General features: G+C 28.1%; 2 protein-coding genes across 2 annotated transcripts; both read left to right on the top strand.

Moving 5' to 3' along the window:
* Positions 1 to 3,320: 3,320 nt before the first annotated feature.
* On the top strand, positions 3,321 to 7,410 carry LOC101512017 (ubiquitin-conjugating enzyme E2 7). Its single transcript, XM_004486962.4, has 6 exons — positions 3,321 to 3,482; positions 3,611 to 3,713; positions 4,284 to 4,381; positions 4,466 to 4,566; positions 5,548 to 5,625; positions 6,920 to 7,410. The coding sequence occupies exons 1-6, from the start codon at positions 3,440 to 3,442 to the stop codon at positions 6,995 to 6,997; spliced, it is 501 nt and encodes a 166-aa protein (XP_004487019.1). The 5' UTR covers positions 3,321 to 3,439; the 3' UTR covers positions 6,998 to 7,410.
* Positions 7,411 to 11,185: 3,775 nt separating this feature from the next.
* LOC101504850 (uncharacterized) lies at positions 11,186 to 16,615 on the top strand. The gene is given in 4 exon segments (XM_012715295.3): positions 11,186 to 11,787; positions 14,486 to 14,653; positions 14,787 to 16,448; positions 16,450 to 16,615. Coding segments are annotated over 4 exon segments (2,400 nt in total). The 5' UTR covers positions 11,186 to 11,247; the 3' UTR covers positions 16,480 to 16,615.
* The last annotated feature ends 1,043 nt before the right edge of the window (positions 16,616 to 17,658 follow it).

Genomic DNA, 17,658 nt, shown 5'->3' with positions numbered 1-17,658 from the left:
TTTATATTTTTTTTATATATATATATATATATATATATATATATATATATATATATAAAAGTGTATATTATTTGTTTGGTTGTATAGCATGTGTGCTTATTGTTATTCCATACACGTTGAAATATTGAGGTAATATAAAAAGAAAAGGTTAGAACATAAATTTAGTTATTTTGATATTTATCATATCACTAATCTTTTTATATTTACTTTTATATATATATATATATATATATATATATATATATATATATATATTAATTTCATCTCACATGTATTTTTTTTTCTTTGTTTGGCCGTATAACATGTGTGCTTATTGTTATTTCATACACGTTAAAATATTGAGGTAACATGAAAAGAAAAAGTTAGAACATAAATTTAGTTATTTTTATATTTATCATATCACTTATCTTTTTATATTTGCTTATTATGAAATGACGTCTTTAGATTACACATCTTCTCAATATAAATTACTTGTGATGTCATTATAAAAAAGATCCTACCACAAATCATACTAAATTAGATTTTATCACATTCACTTATAATTTATCAATAATACTACATCAATTGGAATTTTGTCACCTTCACTTATAATTCATCAATACCATATCAATAGGAATATCTAGCTCACCAATTATCATAATAACGAGCTTAGTTATCTCACCTATTATGTAGTGTTTCATATTTTTGTTCAATAATTTCTCTCTTGTTCAATGACAATTTATATTTAATCTCTCAAAATACTTTTAAAAGTATTTCTTGATTTTTTTTAATTCATAAACATATTTGAATGACATAAAAATATATGTATTTTCTCTTATTCTATTTCTTTTAAATTAACATTAAAATTAATTAGAAATCTTATATATTTAATTTAACTAAAAGAATAACAAAATATAAAAGAGAAGAGAATAACAAAATATTACATTTATAATGTGATAATTATCTTTAAGTTAATTTCTAATAATAATTATATAATCTGATAGAACAAATAAATGTCATAGATTAATGGTTTCATGATATCCTGCCGGTAGCCACCCCACACCAAAAGAAACTGAAGTGGGCTATTATTATGTGTATGCCTCTAAGTAAAGCAAAACAAAGATGGACCCACAAGATGATGCGTAAGTGCCTGGAAGCGTAAAACTATCTTACGTGGCATAAATTGGATGGACAAAGGAGCACCAGAAAGAAAAGCAGCATTGCAGGGAATCAAACCTCACATTCGTATCACCCGGACACGGACACACAAGACATAACACACAGCTCAGAACAGAACAGAAGAGAACAGAAGAGAACTCAAACACACGCATAGCGGCATAGGGTTGTGAACCACTTTTTCTCTCCACTTCTTTTGCGTATCTGTCTCTGTACGTTGCATTACATCACTTCCTTCATCTAGGAACTACTTAGCTACTATCCCAACTCTCGTAACCGCTTCAAACAATTACTGTATAAATACTTGTAATCCACTATTTGTAAAATAGCTTACACTCATTAATCTTATAGAAAATGTAAAATTTTATGTATAAAAGTTGTTGTATTTAATTTAAAATTTGAATTAATTATATTATTTTTTTATATGTAAAATCAAAAGTTGTATAAAGAAAAATATAAATTAATAAGTATTTAATTTATAATATTGTTAGTAAAAGAGTTTTTGTCATGTAAATCAATTATAATTGTTAGTTAATTTAAAATGTTGGATTTTTTATCGTATTATTTTTAAAATGACATATATATTAATTATAGTGCCTTGATAATATAATTTTTTTATATTATTAATATAAAAAAGTTAAACTCAATTAATAAAATAAATTAAACATTAACAAGTATCATTGAAGTATTTGTTAAATATTTAAAAATAGAATTTTTATATTAAAAAGTGTATTAAAAATTATATATTTAATTTTTAAAAGGTTAAAATTTATTATTTTCATTTTTGTATCGTAACCGAGTGCCCTTTAACAATAACTATAAAATAAATTTTTATTGTAATTAATTCTAAAATCATACGTGTATATATATATGAGTGTGTGACGTGTGATGTAAAATTTATTATATATATATATATATATAACAATTAATCTCTATATAATTATCTCTATTAACAATTATGTATTAATTATTTTCATAAATACAAAGCGTAGTATTAAAAGTGGTGCAAACAATATCAATTCCATAGTAAAATTATAAATAATCAATGTCCCAAAATGCAAAACAACCATTCTTCTTGAACATTTTTATATATTAAAAATATATTTATTTGTAATGGATGAAATACATTGTTTTTAGGAAACAAAAAGGTACTCATATTTTTTAAAGTTAAATATGAGTAAATATATTTTACTTTCACTTTATTTAAAAATCAAAGCAAAACATTTAAAACAAACGGATGTTAATAATACCCGTAATAGAATTGATTCTCACAACACTATTTAATATTTTACTTTGTCACTTTTTCCCTATTTTCTCTTTATCATACTTTTTTTTTTGAATAAAATATATGTGAGTTTAGACATTTGTCTTTTTCTTTTTATTTTAATCTATTTTTAGTTTATATAAAAAATTATATTTATGCTAAAATATCTTTTGATTAATATAAATTTTATTTTACAATTCATGAAACAAATTTCTATGATTTTTTTTTTTGAAAATGCACTTAAAAAAATATAGATGGTACAATATTAGTTTTACAATATAAAAAATTATTTAGTCTAAATTTAAATCAATTTTTTTTATAGATGTAATTACTCTAATCTCATTTAAACAAAAAGGTACTCATATTTTTGGTGTATTTGTAAATGTTAAAAACTTAGAAATAACAAATTTATTGTACACTTAAAAAAAGTTATAGGATGTGTCATCTCCTAAATATAACTCATATATAATAAAAGGCAAATATATTTGATATGCTATAGTATATGGATTTAAATCCATAATATTTGTATTTTAAAATTTAATTTAATCAACAAATTGATAGAATTAAATTAGATATCATGATTTGAATTTGAAAAATATATTTATATGTGATTTTTTTATGATAATTATATTATTTAATTTATATTTTTTTTACAATACTCATATGTATTTAATGTGTATTAATTTAATAATGAGGTTGACTAAATAAAAATCTAAATAATAAAAATAAATTTATAATTACAATAATAATATTACTTTAGAATAAAATAAAAAATAATTTCACTTTACAATAATAATATCACTTTACAATGAATATTACTTTAAAAAATAAATATTACTTTACAATAATAATATGACTTTTAATAGAATACATAATTTATAGATGTAAGATATTTTGTTATATTTGATTTCCGAAGAAGTATCGTAATACAAATAACAAAAGTGTGGGGATTTAGGAGTTCTCTTTCTGGTTTGTTGTTTGTTCACAATCTCACAACAAGCCCTCTCTCCTCTCAAATTCATGGCCTCCCAAGCAAGCCTCCTCCTTCAAAAGCAGCTCAAAGGTATTATTCTTATTATTCCTCCTCACTTACCAATTCCCCTTTCTTTTCATCGCTTCTTTTTATTTCATCATAGGTTTTTGTTGCGTTAATTTTCCGCACTCTTCTGATTAACCTTACTTTCATCTCAGATCTTTGTAAACACCCCGTTGATGGATTTTCCGCTGGTTTGGTCGATGAAACCAACATTTTTGAATGGAGTGTAACCATAATTGGACCACCCGATACTCTTTAGTAAGCTCTTTTATATAAGTAAATTTTATTTTGCACCAATTGATATGATTTCCAATTATGCAATGATGATTTCATTGATTTTCTGTTTTGGGGTTTTGGATTTCCCCTTAAAGATCGTCTTTAATTTAAAGTTTGCTTCGATTAGCTCGGTTTTTGTGATTGCTAGTAATTTTTTTTATGATTTTCTGTGTTGACAAGTTTGTTTCACTAGGATTGAATGGAATTTCAAGTAAAAGAACTAATAATGATGGAGAGTGGTATATATATTTGAAGACTTGATAAAAAGAATACTGATTATACTTCTTTTCAATGCAGCTTCTTTGTTGCAAAAGATTGTACTTTCATGGTTTATTGATTATGCTGTTTATTCTTCTTTTTTGGTTTTATTTGATTGCACTGGATTTTCTTTAGTTGAAGGCTTTGGTTTTTGTTCTTGTTTTAAATTATGCTCCTAATTGTTAATTTACTTCCTCTTATTGGATTGGTTTTAGAGTTTTGTGATCCTAATATGCTCCTAATCATCAATTTACTTCCTCTTATATGTTTGTTGATTTTATTAATTTGTTGTAGTGAGGGGGGATTTTTCAATGCCATTATGAGCTTTCCGTCAAACTACCCAAACAGTCCACCATCGGTGAAATTCACCTCAGATATATGGCATCCCAATGGTTGGTTTTTTTTCTTTTCTTTTCTTCAGTGTGATCTTGCTTTGGCTAAGACATGAAGTTAAATGATGTTGTTTGTATTTGCAGTATATCCAGATGGACGTGTTTGCATATCGATTCTTCATCCTCCTGGTGATGATCCAAATGGTTATGAGCTTGCAAGTGAGCGCTGGACACCTGTTCATACAGTACGTGAAAGCATAAATTCATTAACTCAATTCCTTTATTTCAATAATGAGAATTTTACGTTTCATTATTCAATTGGCTATTCTAACTCAATGTGTCGACTAAATCAACTTAGTAATAGAAATTCAGATTAGAAGTGTCTAGTATCTCTTCAGCATGACTTTTTTTGGTAATCACGTTAAAAATGTATGATACACGCTTGAAGCCAATCGTTGAATATAATTGTTTACTAATAGGGGTCGAAATTGGCTAGAGTGGGTCAAGCTTTCTATGGCATGAGCTTGATATGTATACCTTTTATACACTTGTTGTTTTAGACTTGGCTTGCCTTTTTAAAAGCCCCACTCTACTTGAAACTTGAAAGCCTCATCAAAAACCTATTTTGTATTATGCACTTAAAATAATCATAAAGTTATCATTAAATGAACTTATAAGCTCAACTTTATATGTAAAGATAACATGCTTAAAATTTTAAATAGGTGTATCTGGTTTGAAGTTACAACACGCAGTTAAAATCGAATATGGTATTCACTTTTACTTAATTTGGTTGATATTTTGGGTCTAAAAGGTCATTTGGATGGTCTATGTTTGGCTTTTTGCCTAACTAGATTTAAAAAAAATAAATCCTACCCTAGTTTATTGTGTAAGTAAGTTTGGTATGACTTTGACCTGATATAGGTCGAACGAGAGCCATAAATTAATCAGTAGGTTGAAGGAGGAGCTAGCTTTTCAACTTCATTTATTCAATAGAGAACTAAGTTGCTTGAAAGCCAACACATATATAACGCCGTAAAGCTAATTTAACTCTTAAGTGTTAATAATTTCAAGGTTGGTTTAGCATTAATAATAACTTTGCTGAATGTACTTTAGAAATGGTATGCCACTTCTTGTCCACCATGAGTGATTTGACATGCTTTCTACTTGTAAATCTTTTAGAACATGTTTATTAGCGTATGAATAAATATATGTATGCTGTCTTGCAGGTGGAGAGTATAGTGTTGAGTATCATATCAATGCTTTCTAGCCCTAATGATGAATCTCCGGCAAATGTTGAAGCTGCGGTAAGTTTGACCATTTTTCTTATTTACATGATTTTGTCATTGCAATTATACAATTTTCATTTTAGACAAATAAAGGCAAACCGATATTGAATTTGAGAATTGTGCAAAGTCTTAGTTTTACCAATGTTGTTATGTTACATACTTTATCTACTAGTAAAACAAACCTGTGTCCTTGTACTGCTTTAATGCTACATATTCTGCAATTATTTCTGTAGTTATTTCCTTGAGGTTGAGTATTTAATAGAGTTAAGTCCTGATGTACACTGATAATAACTACAGCGTGTAAGGAGTGAGATGTGAGATTGCATATTATACAAGCATGTATAGTATAATACTTCTCTAGTAGTTGAGTAGATAACAAAGTGAGATAATTTCTATCTTTATTAAGGATGAATTTTATGAGTGATTAAATACAACTGAAACAATAATATCAACATCGTAGTTTAGGCATTGCTCACGTTACTTTAGGTTTAAATGAAACACAATTTTTATAATTGGAGTTATGAAACACAAAAAAAAGAGAATTTTTTTCGCTTAGCATGTTGACAGTCTTGGCAATGGAGCTAGTAGGAGCCGGGTTTTCTTAACCCAGCCCTGCCCCCCCACCCTTGTCCCTTCGTGAAAATTCTCAACACTCCTGCCCACCTCACAAGTTCGAGGATGAACATTCAACCTAGTCCCACAAGAAAATATTAAAATCATACCCTGCTCACCCTAACCCACATCATGAATACTTCGAATAACTTTTTGTAAGAATATTTTAAAGATTTTTATACAACCATAATCTTATACCTAGCCCATCATCATAGTTTAAATGATATGTCTAAATATGTGTTAAACTAGTAAAGAAGGCATGATAACGATATGTGTAATGTCAGATAAAAAGGTCACTACTAGCTGACTAAAGGATCATGAAGACATGAATAAAGATACATTTCTTTTGCCAATTTTTTATAGCTTTCTTAAATTTTCATTTTTGTTGCGAGAATTTTCCTTTCTGTTTTTAGGTTCCTTTCGGTCAGCCATGTGTATGACATGCTCCTACACTTACACTTGACAAGGGATGTGTAGTATTAGGAGGATAACATATTCTTCTGTAATGTTAATATATGTATCATTTGCTCATTTGCACGAGTACTGGAGGATTTAACATATTATCCTGTATTTTTATTATTCTGGGAAACTCTCTATCCTAGAAATACACATTGCTGTTGGTCATATCGTTATTGATGTGTTGTAAAGTGCTTAATTCTTTCGATGTTTTTCTTATACCTGTGGGTTTTTAATATTGCAGAAGGAGTGGAGAGATAGGAGAGATGATTTCAAGAAAAAGGTTAGCCGTTGTGTGCGGAAGTCACAGGAAATGTTGTGATTCGCAGCCGGCTCCTCATATCTTGCTTTTGTGAAGTGAAAGACATACAACTTAATGTAAGGATTGGTTCGCCTGCTACTGTTGATCTGTGTAGACTGTGACTGGAAGTTGACAGCATGCTTCTTTTCTTCGGTTGCGCGTTGTTGTTTCTTCTCTACATGGTTCATATGTTGCAACTTTGAAAAAACAAACTGTATTCTAAGTATTTTGGCTAGTGTTTTGGGGACTAGTATATTGGAAATTTAGTTTGTTCATTTGCATGACCTTTGTGAAAATTTGAAATTAGGCTCCAAATTTTGCCTTTTTCTTATATAATACAGTGATATGGATGTGCATTCTGAATTTTCAATTTGCCTAATTTACATGTATAATTGTTGCTTTCACCGGCGTGTTAAACAAGTTTATCTTTTGTACGGGATTGAATCTTCTCAAATTTTTTTTCTTGGTGTTTCCTCATGTAAGTTTTTCTTTTGTACGGGATTGAATCTTCTCAATTTTTTTTTCTTGGTGTTTCCTCATGTTTCTAAATATCTTTTATCTCTATGCTTCATTTTTCTCTCATTTTCAATGGTAGGTGGTGATTTCAATGAAATCGTGTCACATGAGAGGATTTAAAACATCACTTATTGTTCATATCTTTATCGTATGTATTAAATTGTAGTAAATTTTGTGTAAATAGTGATAAATGAATTAAATGAGGTTGATCTAGTAGAAATATGTTAGATGATATACATGGATAATTTTGTGTGAAATGGTTACGGTTCAATCCCTTGTGAAAAATAATTTGTTTAGGAAAAAGTTTTATTTTCATTTTTTATTGTTATGCTGATTTAAAATAGAATTGTCTATTGTAGGATGTGTTTCATAAAAAGAAAAACTATTGGATGATAATTTGTAACAAATATAACTTAATAGAAGGCCAGTGAACTAGATTTCTACTAGAAGGAGGATATGTTTCATAAAAAAGAAAAAGTATTGCACTGTAATGTGTAAGAAATATAATTACGGACCAAAATGTCGATGAACCATACAGCCAATACTTCCAGTTTGGTTGATGAATATGTTGGACCCGGGTTCTCTACCGTAACATGTTTACACATTTTAAAGTAATAAGTAATTTCAGTAATAAGTAATTTCAGCCGTTGATTTGAAATTGTATGTTTTAGATTTATATAAGTAAAATCAATCTCAACCACCAATTTAAAATTGGACAGTTCTGATCTATTACAACGGATAATCATATTCTGCATATGTTGATTTTTTTGTCTTCTTATGTACTTAATCTTATTTTAGGAGATTCGGGCATTTGAACCGTAGGAGTAAATTACTACTAAATAAATATTTATTTGTCCACTCACGGAAGATCGTTTGTGGAACTTTATAATCATTATTATTATATCTATCAATTAGCACCTATGCATTATGAGGCAAATGTACGTAAACTGAGTAAAAATATTATTATATTGTAGTATTGGTGATTTATTTTCTTCAATGTTTTAAAATATAAACATATAAATTTCATATCAAATATTATGCGTTTATTATCCATGACAATAAGTAATTTTAGCTCTTGAACATAATTTTTAAATAATTTTAAAATGTATCTTTTGATTTTCTTATCATATCAATGTCAAAATACTTCATTGATTAATGACTCAATAAGTCCATAACTCAACTAACCAAACTTTTATTAAAAAAATGTAGATGAAAGACTCGTATTAACAAACTAGCTATTTCACTTGATAAGTGCACTATTGTTCCCCACTTAACCCTTCCATGCTATCAAGGGAAACATATTAACAATTTTTGAAAGGAAATTATGTTAAGTGGAGATCTAGGAAGATCCCACTTTTAATCTAATTGTGCATGGCAGCAGAATTCTTTTATTTCAATGTTTCCTTATGAGTCTCACGTTGAACCCAATGCCACTAACAACTAGCACGAGCACACCAATTAAAACTTATGATTTTTTAGTAATATTGTGAATACGACTTAATTTGGTAAGACGTTTTTATATAGACAGATATACGTTTTTCTTTTATACAAGAGATACATTTTTTTACGAAGACACATTGAAATTCGGATCTAGTTAAATGAGTTCGATTCCTATAATATAATACACTCATGTTTAAATCTTTGTCAAAATTAATGATCTATATCAACGTATTTCAAATAGTATTTATTATATAGAAAGAATTTAATTATAAAAAATAATAAATAAATAAATAAATAAAAACGTATTTAATGATATAAGAATGAGATTAATTTCCTACGTCTATATTTAAGTTCAACAAATGTCTTAAATAAGATTATTTCTAATAAAAGAATCTACAAAACTAACTTATTAAAATTAAAATGTTTGATAAAATTAAGAGTTAAATAACTAAACCGTAAATATGAGAAAATTAAGTTTAGCTGTCATCTCCACTCTACTTTCGTTTTGTCTTTATCTTCTTCATCATAGAAATGAGTGATTTAGGTCTATTTTTTATTTGAAATCACTCATCTATACTGTTTTCTCTCTATTATTTTAATTAAAAAAGTGATTTTTACATAGTTTTCTTTTTTGTGTTTTTCTGTTATCTCGTCAATTAAGTGCGACATTAGATTTTCTCTTCTCGTTGCGGTGTTCACTTTGCTCATATTGAATTTGATCTAGTACAGACAAATTCAAATAATTTCAATATCATCAACATTGTAGATCTGATGACATGTATATTCCGATCACATTAATTTTATCAAATTTGTGAATATTGTATCGTTTTATGTTATTAATCTAGGTGTTATGGACTTGTTTGTAGATTTATCCTTCCGGTTTTAATGAATTAATCTGCGATGTTGTCGATTGATATATTATTTTAATTTAAATGAATAAGTATTATTTTTTACATAAAAAAACTAAACCATAAATATAAAATGGCAACAAATAAAAATTTAAATGTAGACCGGTTTTACAATAAAAAAACGTTGCCCCTTGAACCAAATGAATTGTTGGTTTAGTTTGTATTGTAAGTTGAGACAAAATAGATTGCAAGCATCTAATCACTTGTCTCTAGAATTTGATTCTAATTTGAAATTAGAATTTGTAGTTTTTGTTTATAGAATTTATTTTTACTTTTGAATATTTTATATCAATATATAAATATATTTAAATATAAATCACTTTACTTTTTTATTTTTAATACACTTTAAATTATAATTGATTTTTCAAAATTATTTTCTTTAAAATTAATTTTTATTACCTTATATTTAAATACACACTAAATATTCGCTAGCATGTGGGATAGAAGGAAAAAAAATTTACATCATTATGAACACTAAAAGCTTAGAAGATGTTGGTACAAAAAATATGCGTGCAAGCTCTAACTTTACCACTCTCAAAATTCAATCTCTTCATCTTGTAATTTAAAAAACCATAATTAACTTAATTGCATACTTTTTCAAAATCAACATTTAAAATAAGACAACATTTTAGTAACTTTCTAGCCATACCAATTACCTCATTAACTAAAACATCATCAAGAACTTTCCTTTTTGGAAGCTATAATTGCATTTTGATAGGGAGAAATGGCAGCACCTTTGTATAACACCGGTTTTAATCTAGGTGGCAAGTACTACTTAGAAGAGTTAGGATCCACTATAATAAGAGAAATGTATCATTTCACACTACATGTCAAATTTTAATTAAGTTTGACAATGTTGTATAATTTTTACAGACACCCAATTATATATATTTTTTCATGCATACTAGTATATTTTAAGAAATAAATACTAGTACAATATTATGGTATTTTGAGTGTAAAACTTATTTATACCTTTGAAACATAATTATTAAACTCAAAGCATTACTTAATATTTAAAAATTAAAAACATTCCATTGTCCTTCTTCAATTAATTAGGAATAGTTTGACTGAAAAAAAATCCAACATTTATAGTGCATTATATATGGTCCTACGTATACATCACTTCCATTATCTATATTTTTAATCAACAAAAAACAAAATATTATTAAGATCCTCAAAAGCAAGGAGTACCAAGAAGAAGTACTCCGACCTAATTAATACATCACATCAAATCCACTATCATATAAATTAAATAAATAAGAAATTCATAAATTGAAATTAATTACCACTTATCACATTCTCTCCTTCTTATATATTCCATTATAAAACCAAAGAGTATGCAAGAGTACTCAACACCACAAATTAATCCCAAAAAAAAAAAAGGAGAGAAAACCATTAAACTTGATTATGAATTTGTTCAACATTCCACCGTTGTGGTTAGAGTGTCTATCTTCAGCATTCAGAACGGCACTAGCGTGTACCATAGTAGCCTGCGTAACACTATATGGCCCACTCTCAATTCGAACCCTCATAACATTCCCCGCATTTTCGTACGTTGTAGTTATTCTCATTATCATAAACGACGCCGCTTTGGGTGACACGCTCCGAGGTTGTTGGCTTGGGGTTTATGCAACAATCCAAAGTTTAGGCCCAGCTATGTTGATTTTATGGGCTATAGGCCCAAATAAATTTAGTAAAGGAACAACTTCAATAGCCGTGGCGGTGGGTGCATTTGTTGTGGTTTTGCCTTCGGGTGAATCAACACATTTGATAGCTAAGAGAATATCATTGGGTCAGATAGTGTTAGTGTATGTGTTGGCTTATGTTAATGGTGTTAATTGTGATCCTATTATGCATCCTATTCATTTGGCAGCTAGTACTGCCTTAGCTCTACTTGCTTGTGTCCTTGCATTGCTTCTTCCTTACCCACGTTTTGCTTGCTACCAGGTAATTTTTTCATTTTTCTTCATGCTATCACATTTATTATTTTTATACATTATTAATAAACACTTAATTGTGTTCTATACTCATATGCCTTGTTAGTAGGACACAAAATACTGATTTTTTTTTTGTTTAACTAAAAAATAAATAGTTATTATTTTAAAACCAGCTCTCTAGTTTTAAAATTATTGCTGCCGTACATTATGTGATACGCGGAACTATATATTATTCAAATTGATATATCCATATATCTCTTATATATTAATGTTTGTTATTATAACATTATAAGCAAGACTTTTAATAATTTTAACTCCATACGATTGTAAGTGCGGTAGTGGCAAATTAAAAATACAACTTTTGAAATTTTCAATTCCTTTAATTACATGGACAAATACGGTGTGCATATGGTGTCATCAAGTACTAAAAGGCTTCTCTAAATAAACAATTATCATGCAAAGGTGATTTTGGTGCGGAAAGACAAAAATGAGTGTTGTTCATATAAGTTAAGACCGATGGAACAATTTGGCCATTAAAACACCAAAATTCTTACAAAAATATTATAATTTGAATAGGAAAACATTTTCTAATTCTAGAATTAGGAACATCCACGATGAAGCTCACCTATTTGATTGCTCAAAAGAATTTCACGCGTATATACACCATTTATATTATAATTTTTTAAATGATAATATTTAGTAAACACTATTTTCTTAAATCCAACATCTTATTTATTGAGTAGAACCTTGAAAATTAAGGGAAAAGAAAGAGGTGAATGTGAAAACATTCATCTTTATAAACACCAACTCTTTTTTCCACCACAATATAGATGCTTGCAAAAAATTGTATTTATTGTTGGGGTCATTCTTTTATTGACCACCTTGACCACTAGACTTGATTCACTTGATCACCGAGTCCATTCGAAATGGGTTAAACAAAGATTCATAAAAGACTTAGACACCACATCTCAACCTAAAACTTTAAGGCATTAGGTTTATGGAACATTCTCCTTATATATCCAATATAGCCTCTATTCCTGATCAATGTGGGACTAACCACTCATAATTGAATTCCAACATTTATTAGGAGAATACTAGCTATTTTAGATCATGTTATGCCTCAAATATTTTACATTTAAGTGGAATCTTCACCTCATACATGCTTACTCTTTTCCTTATCAAATCCCTGAAAGCAGACAGTTTTTTTATTTTCTTCATCTATAAAACATTAATTATCCGATTATGTGGTTTTTCGATTAATTAATCTAAAAAAACTAAATATATTAAATATGACTTGAACAATATAAGTCGGCCAACAAAAATTGTCTCGTTTTATACTGCCTTTTACAATACTAAAGAAAGAAATAGTATTAATTTTATTTTCTCTATGGTACCCTAATTATTTATTATTCTATTTTTTCTACTCATGTAATTATCATTCTCATATACCACTTCTTTCGATTTTAAATATAGAAAAATTAAATGAATTTAATCTAATTTTTTTTTAAATTAATTATTTATATATAATTAAGATGGAATAAAATATATTTTTGGACAATATTATAAAATAATTATTAAATAATTTCATATAAAATATAATTAACTACTTTTTTTAATTAATTTACGTGGTATTTACTATTAAATGACTTATATTTTATAATGGAGACCGTAAAAATTGTTGCATCCTAGAAAAATTTACATCCCTCAATCAAGAGAATTCACTCCCTATACATACACCTTAGCGAAACATGTATTACATGCAAGTGGGATACAAAGTGGTTCTTTACTAATTAGTATTACCTCCTATTTAAATTTCTTTCATCAATTTACGAAAATTAATCAAAATAATTTTCATATTAAATTTATGAATAATGTATATTCTATTTTTAATAATATCTTCAAATTATTAAGAGAGAAAAGTATACGGCATTTTAATTTTAATTATTTATATTTAATTAAGATATTTTTATGAACAATTAAATAATGTTTCTTATAATTTAAAGAGTATAAAATAATAAATTACTTTTGCAAAGAGTCTTGTATGTAAGAAGAGAGGTATTAATTAATTGTGTTCGTATCAACCAAAGATAACAAGGGAAACATGAGTAATTAGAATTAATTCAACGGTATGGAACATGACATGTAAGTCATTATGAACCATGACATGTTAGACATTAGGATTAATGGGGTGATGGTATCATTTTTTGGAGTTTATATGGATTCATATGTTCAAACAACTTTAGGATAATAAAATAAAACGTTGAATCGTAGGCATGCTCTGGAATCTTAATTGAGATGGATTCGAGTGGTCCCTCTATATCTTGTCAATAACTTCCCGAATATTTCTAAATTAATATCATAGTAGTGTTATTATTAGTGGATTCTTCAATCATCTTGGTCCACGTAGATTCTTCAAGTGTCGGATTATTCTCAAGATTTTTGTTTGCATGATATATACTTCATCTAAAATAAAATTGATATATTTATTTTAAAAGCAAATGTTATTAACTGTTTTTAGAATTATTGTTAATAATTCAAATATATGAGAACTTGAGTATTCAAAATATACATGTTAAAACTAACATAATTTTAATATTATATTTAATTTTGAATTGGTGTTGCTTTTAGCAAACGAACTAAATGTAAGATCATTTTTTTAAAGAAAAAATATATGTATAATCTTAAGTTACGTTTTGTGTTTAATATAGGTGAACAAAAATTGTAAATTATTAATAAATAATATCTTGAAGAGATTGAAGCTTCTTGTTAAGATAATTGATGAGGACGAAAATACTTCAGCACTCGAGTTATTGACACATGTAAAGTCTTTGGCAACCAAGCGAAACAAACTCCTTTCAACCATCATGCGCTACATAGTAAGTCCAACAAACTTAATTTTTATTCAAGTTCAGTTTAGTTGTTATTGAAATTAATACCCCTTCAAGTTCAGTTTCTATTCAATTTATTTTTATTTTTTTGGTGTATTAATTTTAATTCCCCTTTGAATAGGATGGCATGAAGTGGGAGAGGCTTCCAATTAATTTTTTCAAACCCCATTATATGAACTTGGGAGAGAGACTTCAAGAAGTAGATATCAATCTAAAAGGAATGGAATTGGCTTTAAGTTGCACTAAATCATTCCCAATCAACACTCTCGACCAAGACCTTAAACATGGTCTAAACACACTTGAAGAGCATGTTAACCTAACCCTTAAAAATGCTAAACACAATTATCTTGGTGGCGGTTCACTAACTGTCCCCGAATCCAATGAAAAAAACATCACACATTTTCTCCAATCCCTTCATTCTATTCCAACAACTCTTCAAGAATTACCCATCTTTTTCTTCCTATTTTGCGCCAAACTCCTTCACATGAAATCATTGACCGAAAGCCCAAATAGTCCCCAAGCCCAGCCCAGTATTAAAAATGAAAATTGTCTTGAAGGCAAACGTAAGTGGTCTAATTGGGCCACAACATTAAGAAGCCCAAACATTCTCCCGGCAATTAAATTCTCTTTCGCATTGGGCCTTTCAGTATTTATGGGCTTATTGTATAGCAAAGAAAGCGGATTTTGGTCTGGTCTTCCAGTGGCTGTAAGTTTCGTTTCGGGAAGAGAAGCCACTTTTAGATCAGCAAATGTTAAAGCCCAAGGAACAGTAATTGGAACTGTGTACGGTGTTTTGGGTTGTTTCGTGTTTGAGAGATTATTGCCTATTAGATTCTTGTCTCTACTTCCGTGGTTCATTTTCACTAGTTTCCTTCAACGAAGCCGAATGTATGGGCCTGCAGGTGGCATTTCGGCAGTGATTGGGGCTGTTTTGATTTTGGGCCGAAAAAACATTGGCCCACCAAGCGAATTCGCAATAGAGAGAATCATCGAAACTTTTATTGGGCTTTCATGTTCTATTTTTGTGGATCTTCTTTTCTGGCCCAAAAGGGCTTCATCATGTGCCAAATTTGAGCTCTCTCAATGCTTCTCCACATTCATCGAGTCAATTGGGCCTTTAAGCCTAGTTGGCAAAACCGATTTACAACTGGAAGAAAACCAAAGGAAATTTAATGTACAAGTTAATGAGCTAAAAAAATTTGTGATAGAGGCAGAAGCTGAGCCCAATTTTTGGTTTTTACCATTTCATAGTGGTTGCTATAATAGGCTTTTGGTGTCATTGACAAAATTGGTGGATATTTTACATTTTGGAGCACGTGCATTAATATCACTTCAACAAGAGTTTCAAAGAAGTGGTAATTTTGTGAATGAGGAAGTGAAAATGTTAGAAAGTGAACTTATACATGTTAAGGAACTTATTTGCTCTTCCATCAAAAGTCTTGAAGAAATTTCTAAGATGAAATCATTCAAGTTTGTTGAAAAAGACCTTGAAAAAAAGAACATTTCTTGTGATATAGAATTGGGAAAGTCAAAAGAGTGTGGTATGTGGCTTTCGGACATGGGAGAAGATGGAATAAGAGAAACTATAGAGTCTTTTCTCCAAGGGTCAAGAGATTTTATTGATAATTTGTATAGTGATGAAGGTGAGAAGGAGGTGAAGAGTGAAGTTGTTTTGAGTTTGAGTGCTGTTGGGTTTTGCTTGAATGTGTGTATGCAAGGGACAATAGAGATTGAAGAGGCAATGAGGGAACTTGTTCAATGGGAGAATCCTTCTTGCAATATTTAATTTGTGTGAGATATCATGTAAGCTATGATCTCACCATATAAAATTGTTATTGTCGGAAATAAATGCAATTGAATTGATGCATTTATATTGCTACTATATACTACAATCTATCTATTCTATAACTATGTAAACCAAACTTAAGAGTTTTTATGTTGATGTGCCAATTCTCATTCTCTCAAATTTTATCAAATAATGTATATAAGTTTATGTACAAAAACATTCAACCTTCTTTTTTTTTTGAAAAATAGATTTGTTTCCATCTCAACCTTTTGTATCTAAGCTTGTAAATTTTTATTTCATAACGGTGAATTAAAGAGTATTCATAAACCACCTTTATCTTAAATTATCAACTATTATGTGATTATTTTGATGTTGTATAATTATTTTAGTGTATCAAAATAATAGCTTTGAATCTTATTTTACATATGAAATGTATTGTTTTTAAATTTACTTTGAGTTATTTTACATTTTTTATTACTTTATTTTCTTAAAAATATATATAAATTGTTTTTTTATTTGTTTTCCTAAATAACACATGCGTTTAACTTTTTTTTAATTTTCTTGCGATTATAATGATGATATTTTAGGTGTAACGTGTAGTTAATTTATATTTATCCGATTTCTTATATTTTATAGGAATTTGTTATATTTGCTAAAGATGATTTAAATTCTTATGGAGTGGCTATTCAATCAAATGTTTTATAATTTTATTAATCGAGATCAAATAAAAATACTTATAGAATTGGCTCGAGGTTTTATGCATACAATTGACTCCTCCAAACTACTCAATTGTTGAACCATGTTAATAAATGTTTTAAAAATAACACCCTTTCCCAAAATAAAATTTTAACCAATGTCCGACATTCATTGCATTTTCCCAATTTTTTATTTTAAACAAAATTTTGCATGAAGATCTTTTTAATAAAGCCATGCAATTAATATATATATATATATATATATATTATAACATAGTAGAACTTTATCTCTTTAAATAAATAAATAAATCATTGATTAGTAATTTTAATTTTTTTAAAGTTATAGAATAATCCTTGAAAATCGGCCATTAGATTGGTTGTTTCCGTCCAATTTTAAAACTAGTGGGGTTGAACTGGTTCTATTTACTTCAACAACAACTACATTATTTATATTTTGTTTGATGAAAACGTTGTTTATATTTGAAGCATAGATAATCTTGTACAATTATATT

This window comes from Cicer arietinum, chromosome 1 (assembly GCF_000331145.2).
Source record: "Cicer arietinum cultivar CDC Frontier isolate Library 1 chromosome 1, Cicar.CDCFrontier_v2.0, whole genome shotgun sequence".
Taxonomy (NCBI): Eukaryota; Viridiplantae; Streptophyta; class Magnoliopsida; order Fabales; family Fabaceae; genus Cicer; species Cicer arietinum.
The sequence above is the reverse complement of the archived record's forward strand: the minus strand, read 5'-3'. Positions and strand labels throughout refer to the sequence as shown.